Genomic DNA, 19,537 nt, shown 5'->3' with positions numbered 1-19,537 from the left:
CAGGCTAGAGGTTGGGTTTTCTGGGGTAACACGAAGGCTTACAAGCACTGATACCCAACCTGTGTGTGAATCTCTTCAGGAAAGCCACTAGGAATGTTTTTGTTTGGTATTTTTTTAAGGCACGTGTGAAATTCAAGACCCTGCCCACAAAAGTTAAGCTCCTAATTTCCATTAAAAACAGTTTGCCTAAATACCTTCCAGTTTGTATTTAGGTCTTATCTGTCCCTTTAGGCATTTAGATATCCTTAAACTGCCTGGCTCTCAGTAGAGAGTAGGGATGTGCCTGCTGGCTTTCCTAATTAGAGATGCTTTCCTGGACCAGGGCTCAGTGTTCTCACTGTGGCTCTGATGGTTGACCCAACTGCTCTGACAACCCCCTTCCCCAATTTCCATCTCGGCCTTATTTATGGGGAAATCGAGGCCAGGCATATGAAAAGCATTTTCCTTTATCTGGAAAAATTTCCTTTATCATTTTCCTTTATCACTTTCATTTTTGGCTGGAAAAGTCAAGCTGCTCCAGTGCAAAGAGTGGTGAAGGGAGGGTCTCGAGGGTGGGTTGCTGCAGGGAATCACAGAATTCCCTCTGTTGGAAGGTTCCCATGAGGATCATCAGGACCAAGTCCCTGCTTCTTGCAGGATATCCCAAATCTTGCTGTGTTGGTTGGGTGACCCAGGGAGAGTTTTGGGATCTGCAGGAGCTGAGATCACCGTTGGGTTTTGAAGCAATGCGCTTCCCTGTGTCAGGCTAAGTCTGCAGAGGAAGATTTTGGGATCTGCTTTGAAACATGGACCTGTTCTTAAGGAGGAGAGGTGATTATTAGCACAGGTTGATGCTGGGGTGATGGTAAGGGGAGTAAATGTGTGTCCCTGCCTCAAGTGGAAGGAGGATCTGGAGGTGCAAGAGGAGGCAGGTGTTGGTTGCCAACACAGCCAGATTGATGTGTTAGCCTTTGAAATTCCTTTTTCTACCCAAGAAAGCTTGACTTGCTACAAAATGGATGCTTCTACATAAAATGTCAGGCCTCTAAAAAAAAAAAAAAAAAAGCACCAGCTTTAACTGAAAAACCCAAAAGAACCAAACTGGAAATCAAAAGATTTGGATTGTTAAATATTAGATTCCCAGAAATTTTTAAAATAATATATGCATCAGGTTGGATTGTTTTTGTTTTGGTTCCCATATTTTAATTTTTTTTTTTTCCCTTGGGAAACCATTGATTTGACAGAGAAAGAAAGAGGCAAAATAAATCCATGGCAATCTCTGCCAAGCTGATTGAGGGGAGGGAAATATTCCTTCCTGACCTTAAAGGTGGAGATCCAGTCACCCCAAATACTAGAAGGATGCTCACCCAGCCCCTGGAGTGGTTTGGTCCCTCCAAACCTTTTTAACTATCTTAGCTAGGCGAGAAGATGGATTGGAAATCATCTCCCTTGGATCAAAGCTGCTTGAGGCTTAAGAAGGAGGCGTGAAAGTTTTATCTCTGGCTGCCCCAGGGTGGGTTTGTTGTTGCTGACCAGGCTGTGCCTCTTCCATGCTCTGATAACCCAGTGAGGAGGAAGGCTCCTGGCTCCTTCCTCGGTGTAATGGAGATGCAAAAGGCGACTCCCTCAGTTCAGTTTGCTTTTCCCCCATCTATGGTTGAATATCTGTAGATGTTGTTTGCTAAACAAGAGCGCCGGTGGCAGAGGAATTAGAAGAAATCCCTTCTTAATTGGAAACAGTGAGTCTGTGTATTTTTTCAGTTGTCTATTTTGGGCCTTGTAAAATTAAAGTTATTAACTGTAATGCAGCGGTTTCCAGATTCCCACAGCCCTTTACAATAGTGGGGAAATTCATCCCAGGTCACTGGGAGCCTTTAATGAATACATTAAGGCTTATTATTAAAATAAAGTACTTGCAGCTTTATGGGAGACATCTGGCAAGGCTGCTTGTCTCTCTGAAGGCTCCCTGAGTATCCTCTCCCGGCGTGCACCACGTCAGGCCCGGCCTTCAGGAGCTGTTCCCTGCACAAGGATTCCCACAGGAGGCTCTGGGAGACACAGAGAGCCTTTGCTGGATGGGATGGAGAGCAGTTGTGCCAGACCTGCCCCTGTGGTGGCTCCAGGGATGTTTCTGGAGTCGAGCTGGCACGGCAGGGAGCGACGTGAGCCCTGCTGGGATGCTCCTGCTCAGCAGAGAGGATGAGCAGGGGTAAAGCTGCCTCGCTCACCAGTGGGATGAGTTGGGCTAACCCAGGGCAGGAGGAGGAGAGCGTGGGCAGAGGCAGCTGGCCTGGGTGGAGGCAGGCCAGCCTGGAGCCAGCTGCTGGCCAGCTGTGCTCACCCAAAGCAGGGCGCTACAACCGATAAGCGGCCTCGCATCGCGTCGTGCCTGCGCTGCGCTGCACAGCCACATCATACAACAACTCCTCGGTGTCACATGAAAAGCTGGGAGCCAAATCCTTTGGGTTTAGGGCCAGAAAGTTGCCCTGGGCTGGCACTGCTGGCAGCAGGTACCTCGCTGCCAGGCCGCTCGCGTGCCAAGGAGAGCCAAGCGCGGCCGTGAAGGGTCTGGAAAGGAAAGTGATTTTATCGCTGCTTTATCTCCATCCAGCCTGGATCCCGGCAGAAAGCGGGGCCACGTGGCAGTAATTGTGTTAGGAAAACAAACTAATCTCCGAAGGGACAGAGAGCAGCTGTCAGGCTATCGGTGCTATCAGGGAAATGGATGTGGCCTGCCAGCTCGCAGCGCTGCTCTGCCAGAGCAGGGGCCAGCCAGGGGATGGAGGGGGCAGAAAGGGAAGGAAAATAAGCGTGGGCTGCCAGGCGAGACTGAAGGAGTGTTTGTGGTGGCATTCGCTGAGAAGCTCTTTGCTTGCCAGAATGTTTGTGAGATGTGGTCAGGTGTGGCAGTGAGGAGAGCCAGGTTAACCCTGGCAGACCCCTTATCACCGTCTGCTCAGTGTCTCCTCTGCTCTGCTTGTCTAATTTAGCAGCAGGTTTGAAGAGCTGGCTCTTCATGTGCTCCCCCCAAGGACAGCTCTGTGCCCCAGACACCCCAAAAGCTGCTGCTGATGCAGCTTGCCTGTCCCAGGGCTGGTTCTGCCCTCCCTTGCTGCCCTACTCCCCTCGTCAGCCCAGCCTGGTGACTCCAGAAAGGGTGAAGGGACCAGACCCCAAGAGTGTGATGATGGGGAGATAGAAAAAGTTTGTGGAGATCAGGCTGCAGCAGGAGGAGCCTTTTCCTCTGCAATATTTCCCCAAATTTGCAAGGGAGAGGAACCACAGAATGGTCAGGCTGGCTTTGAACTGCTTCTCTCTCCTGTGAAACCATTGGCAGGAAATTATTTTACAGATCCTCTGGCTGTTGTGCTTGGCCCTCCCCACACCTCTCTGTGCTCTCTAGCCCAGGAGCTCGGCCATTGCCATGCAGGGAAACACGAGATCCTCCCCCAAATTCTGAATGTGAGCATCTTTGGGTGGTGGAAGGCTGGGAGGAAAGCAAATGGCAAAGGCAGGGCAGCCCCACAGCTCACACATGTGCCCCTCTCCCCAAAAAACCAAATCAATCCCCTGGCTCTGGATAACCCCAAACCTGGGGAAGGTTTAAATCTAACTCTGAAGTGTCTGGCTCTCACCCAACACAAACATTGTTGTTTCTGGATTATATGTTTAAGACAAAAGCAAATCCTATCATGAAGTTATGCCAACAAGATACACAATTGTGTCTCGTATTTAGTCTGTCCTCCATACTCTACTAAGGCTCCAATTGAGATGGACTTGAAAAATTTAAAAAAGCCCAGAACTACACAGCTCCCAAAAGTGTTCCTGAAAATAAATTTTTGCCAGGTTCCTCCTCAGCACTTAATTAAGACTTCTATTAAATGCTGACAGGAGCTTGATAGTGTTATGTGTCGCAGCAGGCTCTGTTCATGGTGTTATAATTATGGCAGTAAAACAGTTTCCATTATAGTCCTCCTTTTCATAAGCTCATAACTTCTGAAAACATTTACTTTTCACGTTGAGCTTTTTTCGTGCCTGGCCTTAACCAGGTGGTAATTTTTATTTCTCTTTTTTTTTAAAACTCTGAGGGAAAAAAAAAAAAATCCATGTAGTCCTTTTTGAGTTATGGGGGAGAAAATATGAGGTTCTTTCAACTGGAATATAGGTGAGGGGGGAAAAGGTAATGACATCATTTTTTTAAAGAGATGGATAGCTTGCTTTGGAAATGGATAGGCTGGGCTTTGCAGAGTGCCTGGGGTATTTCCCATCCAAAAGAAAAAAATTCTCTCTTATTTAAAAGCCTTGATGAAGCAAATGGCAGAGCCTCGAGGGAATCCACTTGTCCCCCATTAGAAGTGACTCTTGGTTGCAGGTTAAAAATAAAGATTGGTAATTAATAACTCATCCCTTCAGGCAACATTTTTGAGGTACTGACCTCAAAACACTGAATACTGGTAGTATTTCTCATCTCTCATGGGGATGAGGAGTCAGTTCTGAAAAATTTTGTGAACTAGCAAACCAAAGGGTAAGATCTTTTAAGGTCAATGAAAATATTTTTCTTTGATAATTTCAAGCTTCCTGTTTTGATAGCATTTTATTTTTCTTATAAGCAGCTTAATTCTGAAGAGAGAAGACCTTTTCAACTAAAGCCCTGGGATGTGTCACTGAAGGAAGTACAAAAGCCAAACAATTTGGACAATTTGGACAAGGGTTTGAGCTTTTTTTTCCCAGCTGAAACGACTTTCCAAACCACTCTGCAAAAAGTAAAATGGGCATTTTCCCACTGTTGCCCTTCCCAGGCCCATTGCACAGGGAATCTCCCAGCTTGGCCCATGGAATGATGGAGCCACAGCTGCAGGAACTGCTTGAACCTCTGTGAGATCCACTGGACTCTTGATTTTAATTGTGGCTCCAGCATTTTGTCCTCCTTCCCAGCCACCACCGTCATGGTCCCTCAGCAGGGACTCCAAAGGCACAGGAGTCCCTTGGGACACTGAAGATCCAGATGAGCTTCTACTGCAGCCTTCAAAAACATTTAGGATGATTAAAAGTCTGCCTCCTGATGGGGCCTTTAACCACATGGAAAGCGAGGTGTGAGTTCTTAAAGAGTTTCTCTGCTTTTGAAATTGGCTTTTTTGGGACTGGTGGTTCTTAGTGGCCAGTCAAGGAAGGACAGGTGGGAGTGAGATCAGCTGGGAATATGGCTGGAAAGCAATGTTTTGTCCCTTGGAGCACTGACAGGCAGTTTCTCAAGCAGAGCCAAGAGACAAGGTGTCTTGGAGGAGGATGGAGAGGATGAATGGAGGCACAGACCTGTCCCTGAGGGCTGGCAAATTAAAACAAGAGTAAATTAGTTGCCCCCCAACCCTCCTGGTCTTCAAAAGCAGCTCAAGGAGCACTAAACACAGCAGTTACAATCTTTTCCTCCTCTCTAAAACAGGGCCCTGAACGCTAAACTCGGCCGTATATTTACGTACGCCTTCGCATTCCCCGGCCATGGCTGCGGGGAGTTTCCAAAGGCTGGCTGGCATTCCCACAGCTCCTCTCCCAACCCACAGAAAGAGAGGCTCGTGTGTGTGTGTGGCAGAGAGGTGGCTGTGCTGTGCTGGCTGTCCCCTGCAGCATGAGCATGCTCTGCACAGCCCCCGGCCGGCCTGGCCGCTCGCTTTGGCGCGCCGGGAGCTCGCTCAGCTCTGGCCAAAAGCTGTCTTGACACTGATGTAATCGAAATCCAAATAATATCGCTGAGGGAAGCTTATCTGCAAACATGCCCGGCCCTGGAGCCAGCACCCCCAGCCCAGTCACGCTGCCTGAGGCGGCGCCAGCGGGGTTGCGTGGCTGGTGTGAAGGCAGCTCCAAAGGATGGCGTGGAGGCACGCAGCTGAGACCTGGGGAGGAGATCAGAGCTGGAAAAAGCTGCCTTGACTGCCAGACTCAAGGGTCTTTGCTGAGCTGGACCCTTTGGTTTGAGGTTTTGCTCCCTGAGGGTTCCCCAGAGGGTTTTCCTGTCAAGGAAGAGGGATGTGTGCCCCAAGTGCTACCCCAAAAACTCTCTCTGGAGCAACTCCAAAAGCACAGGCAATGGAAATCTTGGTGGCAGACCCAATGTGTGTCCTTGCTAAAGGCTGGAGCCAAGGAGGGATGTAGGCTGCTAGGGAGGATTCAAGCCAAATGTACATACCAGCAACAAAAGAGAAAAATTCTCCATTGATTGGAGAAAAAAAAAAAACTCATAAATGCTCAAAACTGTTGCTCATGGTATTGAGTTGGACAAAAATGGAATGAGGAGAGAGGTGTCACAAGGTAGGAAATTATACCAGTGCTGCTCCTGTTGAGGGAGAGGCTTTCTGCAGAGAGTGAAATTTTCAAAAATTTGTGAATGCTAGAAGCACCTTTGGGTGAACAACACCACAGGTGTGGGACGGTGGAAAGGAACTCCAAAAGGACGAATGTCATATCTCAGGATGATTCAGTCAGAAGTTCCTGGTGTCTGTGCACAGGCAGCAGTGACCCCTTGGTGATCTTTAGAGCCAAAGGTTGCACCTGACCTCAGTTCTCAGCCAGTTCCCAACAGAACTTTCTTCAAGTGTGAATCCTCTCCTGCTCCACCCCTCCACGCCATCCTCTGGTGTCACACACAATGAGACCCTGAGTCTGTAGGAAGCAGCCTCTGGCTTTTGAGATGCTGGCACTGTCCCCAGTTCTAATTTTCATGTTCTGACCCCACATTTTCAAGAGGAGTGGAAGAAACTTGAATCAGTGCTGTTCTTGGTGGCTCCACATCACTTGGTGCACTCCAAGAGGGTTTGTCACTGGGTGCTTGGCCCATGGCATTGGGCTGGCTGTGCCTTGAGTCTGTGCTGGTGCTGGCTGGGTTCACACTCCCCTGCTCTCCCACCCACCTGCTCCCAAGTGTTTTCCAGACTGCCTCAATAATCCAACGTGCAGAGGTAGCAGGGCAGGGATGTCTGAGCCCCGCTCGCCTCCAGCACCCCGGGAGGGAAGAGAAGCAGTGGGGGCGGGGGAAGGCTTTTATCCCCCTTTTAAAAAGCAGGAACATGGGATGTGCATTAGGCTTTCTTCTTCAGGGAGTATGGCTGCGTTTTGCCTCTCACAGCTGTCCCTCCCCTCGCATTCCTGCACAAACCCCTTTTGTTCGCTGCCCTCAGCCAATATACAGGCAGCAACAGCAGCCCAGATGTTCCCTATCAAACTCAGAGCCATGCCAACAAACTTTGGCACACATGAAAGTGCGCTGAGGAATGGGCCTCCGCAAATACCATTTCTGGGTTGGTTTTTTTTTTCCCTTTCCCCCCACCCTTCCCATTCCTGTAAGTATTTTTTAAACGCTAATGGTTTCCACGCCGCGGCGGCCAGGCCAGGCTCCGGGGGCGTCTGGTAAATTCGTGCCTCAGGTACCCCCGGCGCCTCGGCGGGGCTGGGCTAACCTTGAGGCCCTTCCCTTGTGTTTTCCCTGCTGCCTTTCCAAGGCCAAGGCTGTTTTCCCGTAGGCGATGCTGTTTGCAGCCCAGCCGGCAGCGGGGAGCACAGGAGATGCTTTGGGGATTTGCTGTCAATCTGTTTTCTCCCAGCACTGTCCTGGCTGGCTTGTGACGGCCTAGAAAAGCGTAATTAAAGATGCTGTGGGGGCTGAGTGGCCCCTTTTAGGCTTGGCTTTACCACAGTCCCAGTGCTTGGTGGGGGTGTGGAAGTGAGTTGGGTTTTTGGCTGGGGTGAGATGCAGTTTTTCCTCTTCTCTTTCTCAACATCTTCCCCGCGGGCAATTCCTGCTGCTGCCATTCAGCTGCGAGCCCTGGGTCACGGTGCAGATGGGGCCACAGTACATCCCAGGAGCTCTGCTGGTACCACAGGCTGACAGAGACGACCTGGAGAACCTGAGGGACAGCATGGCCAGGACTCAGCTCCACAAACCAGAGTCGAGCTGGCTTTGGCCATGAGCAGATGGGTGAGCACACAAATGAAAACCTCCCTCTGTCCACAGGATAGAGAACTACTTATGCTGAGTAAAACACAACCTTGAGGCTGTGCACAGATGTGCTTTGATGGAAGAGCTCCCATCAGTTGCACCCTGATGTGTAAATGTGGTTAGAAGCTGCTACAGCTGCCACTCCTCTCTCCTCCTGTGCAGGCTCAGCTCAGGCTCTTGTTGCAGATCTCAAATGGCAGAGCCATGTCCCACCTCTCTGGCTCCTCCACTGAGCTCCACGGCCTCAGTGCCGTGTTTGGTGCCAAGGACCCCACCCGTGGAGAGATGGGCTTGGGCAGGAGACAGCAAATGCTGCCCCTCACTCACTGAAGCAAGCAAAGGCCAGAAGAACCATTCTCATCTAACTTAAACGGGAGAAGCCCATTTGTTTCAGCACCAAGGCTCTTCAAAGACACCTTGGACTACTTTTTTACCCCTCCACATTAATGGCAGTGATGTATTTTTTCACTCCTCTCTCATGCTGTAAAGATTGAATCATTTTTGCTCAAATTTAAATTAAAAAAAAAATAAATAAATCTCATCTGGATGAAAACCAGAACTTGCAAAGTTTCCATGGAGGGTGGTGAACCTCTCTCCCCAGCAGTGGGCTTATCTGAGATCATCTACTTGAGGAGTGTGCCAAGATTTCCATCCTGGAAAAGGACCCTTCTCAGAGGGTTTAGCATAAGAAGGGATGGAAGGATCCATTGCACAGTGAATTTGGTTAAGAGATGAGGACGCACTCAAGGTCCCAGAGGAGGGAGAGCAGCTCCATTCCAGCCTGGAGCTGAACAGAGATGAAGCAATGATTGCAGAGAGGTTCAGAGGAACCACCAGATGTGCAGGCGATAGCCAGGGCTGGGGAAGGGGGAGAAAAGGAGTTTGCACAGTCCAGGGACAGGACTCAGCTCTGGCTACAAGGACATGCTCTGTTGGCAGCAGCTCCAGCTGCTGTGGAGGGGCCTGACTGTCTGAAGTGGGCTGGGTGAGGGTAGAGACCATGTCCAGGGACATCCTTCCCCCCAGGATTGTGCCTCTTGCAGTGGTGACAGTGATTCTCAAAAGGTAGTGTCAGATGCACCCTCCTCTGTATCTTTGTCGTGGCTGTGGACCTCAGAAAATAAATGTAACCTTGGAGAAAAGGTTAAGATAAAGAGGTGGTGGAAGAAAAATGGTCTGAGCTGATGAAAACCCCATCTCAGGGGGGAGAGAGGAGGGGGAAAAAAAATTGTGGTTATTTTTCTACAAAGGATTTGTAGGTACTTTCTAGAAAGTAGGAGAAATTGAGCTCTGGGCATTAATGGTCCTTCATTAAGGAGGGAAGTCTCTGATTCCCTTCATTAAGGAGGGAATTTTTGCCATTAAAATAGCAGTAAGAAAAATAATAAGAAGAACCATAGCCCCTAAATTATCCTATTTAAAAATAAAATAAAATATAAAATCAAGAGATGGTTGCCATTTCACATGTGGTCTGGTTTAAATCCTGGGAGCAAGGTGGCCCCTGAGATCCAACCTGTTGGAATAGAGCCCTGCTGTGTTCAAAGGCGAGGGCAAACCCTTGAATTTGCTTTCAAACTTGGGCTGGGGCTGCTGAGGTTTTCTCTGAGGTTTTCCGAAGCCCTGAGTGAGTTGAGGAAGATCTTTCATGACCAAAAAGTCTGTGGGAAAAAAAATCCATCAGTAGATTTGCATGGAGGGAACAGTTTGGGATGTGAGGCAGATGCTTGCTGGATTGTTTCATGGCTTACATGGAGAGTCTGCAATCTTTGGGGTTTCATATAAAACCTGGAGGACAAAGGTCTTCTCTGTAAAGTCAGATTCCCCAAATGAGACCGATTTCAGCAGTTGATCTTCATTTAACACTCCCAAGGCAGATGAAAAATTGCAGACTGAATGTGACCACGTGTACTTAGGAGGGGTTTCTAGTTGCTGGTGCACAGGTGTTGCTCCAGGGAGACGTGCCCTGATGTACACTGCTAAATAGTTCTGCTTTTCTGACCTGGACACTCCATGCTGGACTCAAAATTAAAGCTGGCTTGTTCTCACAACTCAGGGTATCTGTCCTCCCCAGCTCATCTTCAGTTTCTCTGTGAGCACATTGCTACACTGAGCACGTGGACAGGGATTGCAGAGCCTTTTCTCCTGCTAGGAGAGGGGTCTGGAAACAATTACAAGCTGCTCATGCTTAATCACTCGGGTAAATCTTAAATGCCTGCCTTAATATTTTGCAGGACTGAAGATGGCATCTGAATTTTTGCGGTGTGCAGGTTACCCAGCAGAGCACACAGACTTTGACAGTTCTGTTCTGTGCATGTTGTGGGGGTCTTGAGAAGCCCCAGCTTCTTGAAATTCAGGTACAATTTCAAAGGAAAACTAAAATGCAAAGGGGGAAAAAAAAAAAAAACAACCCTGGAGTTTGCCTGATATTTGTGCAAATTGTCAGCTCAGTCGTGTTCTTATGAACCTTTGCTGAACCTGACCATTTGTACCTCGAACTGAACAAGAAGAGAGTATTAAACGAGTTGAGAAATAAAAAATTAAGTCCCCTGTGAAAATGAAGGCAACCAGAATAACACACAAATCTGGGCTGAAGTCAGTCAATGACAAGACAAAACAATAGAAGTCTTCCTTTATTTCCTTAAATATTGAAATGTTTCACTTCAACATTTTCAGGCTGAAGCACTTTGCTTTATTGAACGTTATTTAGTTTGACGCTCTCTTTTTTATTTTCATTTTCAATAGACCTAAATTTAAAAGGAAAAGGGTTGTGGTTTTTTTTACATTGATTTTTTTTTTTAAAAGATGGAATAGCAAACCAGAAGATTTTGTTACTGGTCAAGCAAAATGTTTTCGGTTGACCCAAAATGAATCGAGCTTTCCTTGTCATATTAAGTCTTTCCTCTTAGTTCAGCTCCAAAACCAGAATCTTCCACCACAAGAAGAAACTTGTTTTCACCCTCCTGCTGCAGCAGTCAGGGGTCTAATTTTCCATCTTTATTCCCCCTCTCGATGTGTTGCAGGCTGAGCTCTGTGATATCAGGGTGTGGTACAGATCTCTCTCCAACTATCTCGGATACCTCACCGAAGAGCTGCTAAGCCTCCCTGGCCAGCAGCCTGCTTGTCTGCAGGCTTTAAACTCCGCTTCAAACCCTGACAGTGACACCAACACTTGGAAATCCTCATCAGTTCGTGGCCCTGGTGAGCCTGTGGGTGTCAGCTGGTGTGCAGTCATGGCATTGTTCAAAAACTAAAGTAAACACACTCCTCTGAAGAAAGCGCTGGAAAAAAAAGCTTCTACACAAACATTGTGAAAGGCAGCAGCCAGCTGATGGGGGGAACTTTCCAAAGCCATGGAAAGGAGTTACCCACTAAAGCATCAGTGAGACCCAAGCACGGCAATCCTCTGCAAGCTTCCTCACAGATCCAGCCTTGGCAAAGAGCAGTTCACTGACAGCATCTAAAAATGCATGGGGGTTTTTATCTTCTTTTTGTGTGCTTGTTACAGAGACAAAGCATCGACATTTTGTGAATTTTATTGCAGGAAAAACACAACGTTTCATCTTAAAACCTTCCAAATTGTAGCAGGCATTATCTGAGAGGTGGCCAAGGCTGCAGGTGGAGGCGGGAGCCCCTCCAGACATGGGCAGAGTTTGTTCACGAACCTCACAGAGTTTGTTCAGGGTGATGCTGGAGTGCTGCACACACAGTTTGCTGGGCTATCTCTGAGCAGTGCTGAGGCTACCCTGACTGATACGCTTATCTTCACCTCTCGTGGTGGCTGCTGGTGCGGGTTGTTTGCAGGATGGGGAGGGAAAGTGAACTGATGCATGTCCTGAGGTGCCTGCAGCTTGCTGGTCTCCAAATGGGTCACAGGGCTAACTGGCACTAAAGTGATTTTCACATCATTTAATACTCTACTGGAAATACATCTTACGAGCACCGCTGGCTCTTGGGTTTGGCAGCCATCTGTCCTTCTGTCTTGCCCTGAAAACACAAGAATTTCCCACGTGGACTCTTTCAGAGGTGAAATTTTCCCACAGATTTTTCAGGAGCCGCAGGGCTGACTGGCACTCAGAGTAGTCCAGCTGTTGGTGCCAATGTGAGAGGCCATGGGGAGGGTGATGGGGCTGTGACAGCAGTGGGAAGAGGTGGGAATGGTGTGGGAAGCACCACAGTCACAGGGACAAGGCTGGGAGAGGTTTAAGGGGCTCAGACTGTAAATGATGCAGAAAGCAAGGTCCAAAGTTGCAGAGCAGTCTAAACCCATGACAGGTCTGTGGGTCCTCATCTCCTCTGGGAGCTGTCTGGGGATCCACACACCCAAAACCTCCAAAACCTGCATCTCACTCTCCCAGGGCTTTACTGACCTTGCCCAGGAGATGTTTATTGTCAAAAATACTGAATGGAGACTCTGTGGTGCTCTTCAGTCAATTCTCTCCACGTTTTGCTGCCCTGACTCCTCATCTGAGTCTCGCTTTCTTCTTCACCTATCCTCCACAGGCCCTGAAAACACAGCACCCTGTATCTTTACAGCTGTGCTTTATAAATTTAAAGATGATTATCATGTCCTCTCCCCCACACTTCCCTCCCATCCAGACTAAACAAGCACAGTTCATTCTCTGGAGCGTGTAACAACAATAAGTTTGTTTGATGAATACTCAATTTGTTTAGTGCAGCGGTTCTAATCACTCAAGTTATGCCAAAAATAATAAACCTTCAGCAAATTTCTCTTCAAATCTTTAGTTTTATCAACTGTTTTGACAGCTAGATTATAATTTTTACACAAAGGGTTAGAATGAAAAGCAATTGCTTTCTAGTTTTTCTCTATAAAGATTTGAATTACGATTTTTACATTAGGCAATGCAATTAAATGCATTCTAGAACTGTGGTGAAATATTAAGCTTGGGGTTATAAAAAGTATTCTTTTAATGATTCATAGTATCTTTTAAGAGGAATTAGGTGCAACAATATTTCTTAAACTACATAAAAAGTATATATCAGTAATTGCTCATTTCTACTTGTTTTACTGTTCAGCTCTGCTTGTGCCAGTCAAAATTTAATAATTAATAATAATTATTAAAATGAATAATTAATAAAAAAGTAAATTAATAATCTTCAGGGTATTTCTGGTAGTCATGAATTTTATTTTATTTTACCAGCTTTTTTTTTTTTTTTTTTTAATGGTGCTTTTAATTAGCCAGGGTTTAATCCTGTTTGGTTTGGGTTTTTTTTAACACAAATATTTTAAGATGAGGAATTATTACACAATATGTCTGTCTGTATGGAAAATTTATCTTAACTACTCACAGGGAAGAAAGAAAAACTCAAAAAATATCAGTAGGAATTTCTTTTATCTAAACATTTATATCACATGCTGAGCTTCCTTCCAGTTCAGATTTTAGTTTTTGAAAGCTGAACTTATCTTAAGGTAAAAGCTCAAAAGAAATGTGAAAACACGGGGTGGGGGCCTGAAAAGCTGAGTTTTGAGGCTCAGTTTCAAAGCAAACACATCACTGTAATGAGAAGTGTCCTGCAAAAACACCCAGCTCTGCATAGGATGCAGAGAGGAGCAGGTGTGGAGCTCCTGTGGCACCATCTCCCCCCAGTTTGGCTGCTGACAGCCCTTGGGAAGTTTCCCTCTTCCCTAGAAAATGTGTACAGATCCTCAAATCAAAAGATGTTGAAAACCTTTGGTTTTATCTTGTTTAAAAAGCAGGGAGTTTTATGTCACTTTTCTCCACTCAGTAGCTCTTTAGATAAGTGGATTTTGGTTTCCCTCTATGAAATTCTTACAAACCAAAAGATTGCCTTGGTCCCAGAAATGACAGTGCTGACTTAATCCCACTTACCAGGCAGTCAAGGGAACAGAAACTGAGGAGAAGGAATAATGCTGTGCTTTTTAATTCAGTCTTCTGCTAAGAAATTGAATTGTTCATCTCAGGCTTTGAAACCTGAGACGGTCCAGCAGAAAATCAACAAAATAAATTTTCATGGATCTCAAGAGTGATTTTAAAGGACAAATTAAATCCTGGATTATTATCAAAAGAAAAGACTCTCTCCTTGCTCACGTGGTGTCATAGCTTATCTGGACATGGTGGCTCTTCCTAAGCCAGCCTGTGTTATGATCTGGAAAAGGATGGGGGAGTATTGACAGGGATACAGTTTGACAGATCTTTTTTTTTTTTGTTAGAAAAAGGGCTAAGTTGATTTAGGAACTTTTTTCTCTGTTATTTTCTGGATTTTTTTTCCCCTAGGTCTCTTGAATTATATGCCAGAGTCCTTGGAAGCTCATGATAGGGTCTGAAATACAAATCCTTCCCCATGCAAGCCTTTCCCTTTCTCACATTAGGGCTCAGTCCTTTACTGGGAAAATGTTGATTTGTGTGTTACTGTGGCAGCATGCAGAGCAGTGCAAGAATGAAGTTTTAAATATAAAGTTCTAAATATGAAGTTTTAAATATACATCTAACTCAGGGAGCCCCTTGATAGAAGATCTTATTTGGCTCCTAAAAACCCCACAAGTTCTCAGTATGAAACCGATTCAAATTGATGTTATGCCCTGGTACAAATTGCTCCTGTCCTGGGTTGAAATGTCATCTGAGGTCTGACCCTGAGCTCTGACCTGGGCAGCCCAATTTGCCAGCCCATGATGACATTTCCACGCCGATTTGGGAACTGCACAAGAAAAGATGTTTTTGTGATCTGTTGGTGCTGGCTGCTTCCACTCACCGGACTCCAGGGAAAAGAGAAAACTTCAAGAGAAAACGGATGCAGCAGTCATGGAGGTCTCCAGGTCTGCTCGTGAGAGATCAGCTCTTGAAGCACAAAAAGATACAGGACTCAAATCCAGGCCCAGATGTAAAAGGAAGGTTTGTGTTGTTCCTGGGGATATCAGCCCAGGAGGTAGAACAGGTTTCTATTTTCTCCTCATCTTGGCTCCTCCAGCCTGCTCTGGAGCAGCATTTGCCTGGAAAACACTTCATTCCTAGGTGGCAAACGTTCAGTGCCATGTTCTGCTCACAGGACTTTAATCAGCCGGAGAACACGGCCAGCCTCTGTTTTCTGAGCCTGCTGTTGGTAAATGCTCCATGAAACGACTTCACGGCGCTGTAATTGTTCCTGGAGCAAGCTGGCCCAACGGCTGGCAATTAAACCTTGGGCTGATGGAAACTGTTAACAGGGATTGCTGCTTTGCCCATAGCGTCGCAATTAACAACTCCAAACTCTTTCTACTTTTTCTATAAAACACGTGGGAGCTTTGTGCCTGGAATATCTGCAGCAATAAAGTGGATATGGTTGCTTTGCTTTTGTTTGTAGTGCTAAAACTTGCCAAGAACTGAGGTTCAAGATAAGATCTGGTGGCTGTACTTGGTGAAGCACATTCAGTCAATATATCTGGGTTTGGTACAGCCCATTGCTGTGATTTAGACACCAGATTTAGAGTCATGATTCTTATATAGCCATCTCAAAGGGAATTAGGTGCCTACACCTTGTTGTAAGCCAACCCTTGTAGGGCTGGCCAACACTGTTCCACTGTAAAACTCAAGCTGACACCTGGTTCTGCCATCTGGACTCCCCAGAGTTTGAGAGCGTTTCAGTCAAGGTTGGATAATGGTTCTCATTCAGATGTCTCTGTCAGGTTTCCCAGAGGAGCCATAACCCTGTGTGAAGGGTTGCTTGGCATCCCTCTGCCCTGGGAAGGACTTCCCACGGGATAGAACCACTCTCCCTCTCTGCTGGATCAGCACCTCTGCTTGACACCAAGGCTAAAGTGAAAAATGGTGGCACTCACGTTCCTCCAAGGCACTCCAATCCCATCAGAAACTCTTAACACCTGCCAGCTCAGGGAGTATTCCCCTCTGAGCGCAATTGATGGGACGCGTTAGTCACGGGAGCTGCTGGAAGCGTAAATCGCGGAGTCCCACACGGCCGTGGAGTCGTGGATTTGCCTGGGGAGGCAGCAGCGCTTCGGGGCTTGACTAATCCCTCACAGATTGGAACCGGGCACTGAAGACATCCCCATTTAGTGCCCATTTTGAATTATTTAAGCCTCCAAGCCCCTGGGCTGCTGCAGCTAAGCCGGGCTCGTGCCTTTGTGCTCCTGCCGGCTGTGCCCCCGTGGGAGGTGAACTCCTCCATGTGGCCTTGCAGCACCCACGAGTTTAGGATAGGCAGGAAAATGTTTCTTTTCATGGATACTGAGGGTTAATGCTCTAAGTTGTGGGGGTCTTTTCAGTTTCCACCTAAGGGTGAAAGAGAGCACATGAGCTCTTGTGAGCAATGGTCAAAGCAGATCTTTAAAAACAGCAGTAAGGACAAAATAATATTTTTCACTGACGGCCTCCCAGTGTTTATAGAAAAAGAGGGAGAGTGACTTTTTATATGAGCAGATTGTGATGGGACAAGAGGCAACGGTTTAAAACAAAAGAGAGATTAAGTTTAGATATTAGTAAGAAGTTCTTTCCTGTGAGGGTGGTGAGGTTGCCCAGAGAAGCTGTGGGTGCTCCATCCCTGGAAATGTTCAAGGCCAGGTTGGACAGGGCTTGGAGAAGCCTGGGACAGTGGAAGATGTCCCAGCCCATCACAGGGGTTTGCAACTGGTTGAATTTTAAAGTCCCTTTCCAGCCCAAAGCATTCAGGGACTCCCCGATTTCCTCGCAGTGTTGTCACTGTAACTTATTAGACACGCTCACCCGCTTACAACTACCTAATTACAAATTATAAATTGCATGAGGGTACGTGTGATGTTCCTTGGAGTTTATCTGTTTTTTTCGGGAGCGGCTTCCCCTCTTCATTTCCCTCACTAGCCATGACCCACTGAGCCCTGTTCGGTCACAGGCTGGACTCGACGAGCTCAGAAATCTTTTCCAGCCTAATTGATCTGTGATTCTTCACGGGGCTAGGTCCTCAGGAGCCGCAGGGATGTGCCCACAACGGCAGCTTTTCCCGGAGCACGGGCGGACTCCACACCCTCCCTCCCTCCTCCCCTCAGGCCGCCATCTCTCCCGCCCCGCCCCGGCGGCGTGAGGCCCCCGGCCGCGAGGCCCCCGGCCGAGCTGTCCGCGGCGTTCGCCTGCGGCGGTGCCCGGGCAGCCGCGGGGCCTGCGCGGCGGGAGGAAGAGGAGGAGGAGGAAGCGCCATGGCCGAGGCCTGGGCCGGCTTCTCGCAGGAGGAGCTGCGGCGGCTGCGGGGGCAGCGCCCAGGTACGGACCGGACCGCGCCGGGAGCGCCCGGGGAGTGGGGGATAGTGGGGCCCGGAGCGGCGCGGAGGAAGAGCCTGGGCCTCGGCACCCCGTCAGCGCTCGCAGCTGCACCTGCCTCCCATCGCCCCTCAGCGCCCCATCTCTGCAGCCCCTCCGCCCACACCTCTGTCCTTCCCTTCAGCCCCCCGTCCACACCTCTGTCCTTCCCCTCAGGCGCCCACCCACACCCCACTCCCTCCCCTCAGCCCTTCTATCCACACCTCTAACCCTTCCCTCAGCGCCTGCACCTCTGTCCATCCCCTCAGCTCAGCTGCTCCATCCCCGCATCCAACGCCTTCGCTATCGCGGGCAGCCCCTCGGTCCCTCCCATCCAGCCCCATCTCTCCCCGCTCCCCTCATCCAGCTCCTCTCTCTGCCAAAAATCCCAAAAATCCCCGGCTCTCCAGCCCCTTGTCCTGCACCCAGATCTCCGCCCAACACCCTCCTCATGTGCCCAGCCTCCTCTTTGCCCGCGTGTCACCTCGTTCTTCCCCATTCTTCACTTCATAACCTCAGTTTGCCCACCAGGCTGGCAGGGACCCTTCCTTAGCCCTAGATCTGCCTCGTCACCATTATCCCAAGAGTCACCTCACTCCCATCTATGGTTTCTCTTTTAGGCCTGCAGTCCAGGCCTCATACTCACTTAGGGATACCAGTATCCTTGAAAATTCCTGAATCTTAGACTATCAAAACATTTCCAGCTTCCTGAGGTTTCCCCCACATTGCCTTCCTGTTATTTTGGGTTTTGCTTGCCCAGAACAGCTCTGCCAGAGCCTGTCTTTGATACACTGAGGTTTGGTTTTAATCCTGTTTCTCCACTGACAGATTTGTACGAACCCTCTCCGCCGCAGCAGCAGCAGCAGCCTCGTCCCCAGGCTGTGCCCAAGACTCGGAAGCAATCACAACGGGAAAAAGCCCTCCAGCAGCAAAGCCAGAGGCTGGGGCTGCAGGGAGGAGCAGCCTCTGTCACTCCAGAACAGCTTCTTTCTCCACCACAACCCAAACCGTGTCACCCCCAGCAGCCCGAGCCGGCAGCTGGGGATCAGAGGCAAAGGGACAGCCAAGAGCAGCAGGAGGGAGTGACACCGGCAGAGTCTTGTAATGGCAGGGACAGTGCCCAGCCCCGCCCTACAAAGCCCAACAGCCAAGTGGAGAGAAAGAAAGTGGAATTGTTAGTAAGTCGGTAAAATCAAGGGGTGGGGTTTGTTATTCTGTATTGATTCATTCTTTGCTTGTGAAGTCAACTTTTGTGTGCCTGATAGGAAGCTCTGAGAGATTAAATTATTCCATTTTCTACAAGGCAGCATCTGTGTGGAGAAGCAGCACGTGGCTTCTCTCAAATTCTAAACTCAGAAGGATCCTGGAGGTTCTCTTTTGCTGAGATGGGCCTTGAGAGGCTGCGGCTTTGATTTCCTTGCCCAGCTCCAGGCTGGGAGCATCTGCCTGCACCCCCTGCACCAGGGCAGCTGCACTTTGAGAACTCAAATTCCTCCTGTGGGTGCAGCTCAGCACTATTACTGGCTGTTCATCTCATTTTTGTGGTGGGAAAAGCACAGGCACTGTCTGGGGAGAAAACAGCTGGAGCTTTGCTGAGAATTTTTTCACACTGGTGGAAGCAAGTGACATTGAGCTGCAACATTCACCTCCTGAATCTGCTGGATTCTTCTCAGCCTGGATCCTTGAATTTAAATTTTACTAAAAATATTTCTGTATGTGAGGTGATGAGGACAAATCTGAAGAGATGTGCAGAAATGTTTGTTAATAGCTGAGTTATTTGGGTATTTTTAAGTTTGGGCTCCTTGTGTGAGGGCACGAAGAACACAGTGGGGTGGAAAGCAGCAAACAGTTCTTTGTTTCTCCTAAATCCTGCCACAGGTTGTGCCCCCTCACCTGAGACCTGGCCTTCCATCCTTTGGGATGATTGTATCTCTTAGGAGATGTGGCCTAGGAAATGAAATCAAGATCAGTCTTTCACTGGTGGCAAAAGTGAATTTTTGCTCTTCCTTGCTGCTTGTTTTCATTATAACTCATACCAACCTTTCATTTGTATCCATTTAATTATGTGGGAGCTTTACTGAAAAGCAGACCTGCAAAAGAATCTGTTTTATAGGAAAAAACATTTCCAAAAAAGAGGCTATGTTGGCAGACTGAGCAGATGGCCACTTGTAGGAGCCAGTAAGAAACTTGCAACTGCTTCTCCCTGATAGGGAAGCACATCCTTTAAATGAAAAAATCCCACCTATTTCTGAAAAAGTGCTCCATGCAACTTATTTGGTTATGCAGATTTTAGTTCTGATCAGTAGATTTCATCTGGAAATGTTTTATTGGT

At 47.9% G+C, this 19,537-nt stretch overlaps 1 protein-coding gene and 1 long non-coding RNA gene across 12 annotated transcripts in view; one reads left to right on the top strand and one right to left on the bottom strand.

Moving 5' to 3' along the window:
* Nucleotides 1-10,558: 10,558 nt before the first annotated feature.
* LOC147651434 (uncharacterized) lies at nucleotides 10,559-17,004 on the bottom strand. Its single transcript, XR_015273941.1, has 3 exons — nucleotides 14,696-17,004; nucleotides 12,334-12,469; nucleotides 10,559-11,950 (listed from the first exon to the last, which is right to left on the bottom strand). It is a non-coding gene; the product is annotated as an uncharacterized LOC147651434 (long non-coding RNA).
* Nucleotides 16,998-19,537, top strand: part of GORAB (golgin, RAB6 interacting) — a 29,034-nt gene continuing 26,494 nt past the window's right edge. For 9 of the 11 annotated variants that reach the window (XR_015273939.1, XR_015273938.1, XR_015273937.1 and 6 more), the window contains exons 1-2: nucleotides 17,007-17,169; nucleotides 18,034-18,379. Coding sequence is in view for 8 of the 11 variants with exons in the window: in XM_086842418.1 (XP_086698544.1) it covers nucleotides 17,106-17,169; nucleotides 18,034-18,379 (410 nt within the window). In the remaining 3 variants the exon portion in view is untranslated. Of the gene's footprint in view, nucleotides 17,170-18,033; nucleotides 18,380-19,537 lie in introns of all 11 variants that reach the window. The other 2 variants (XM_086842423.1, XM_086842422.1) reach the window with 1 other exon arrangement.

The sequence above is a fragment of the Cyanistes caeruleus genome, chromosome 9, assembly GCF_971803275.1.
Source record: "Cyanistes caeruleus chromosome 9, bCyaCae1.hap1.1, whole genome shotgun sequence".
Lineage (NCBI taxonomy): Eukaryota > Metazoa > Chordata > Aves > Passeriformes > Paridae > Cyanistes > Cyanistes caeruleus.
The sequence above is the reverse complement of the archived record's forward strand: the minus strand, read 5'-3'. Positions and strand labels throughout refer to the sequence as shown.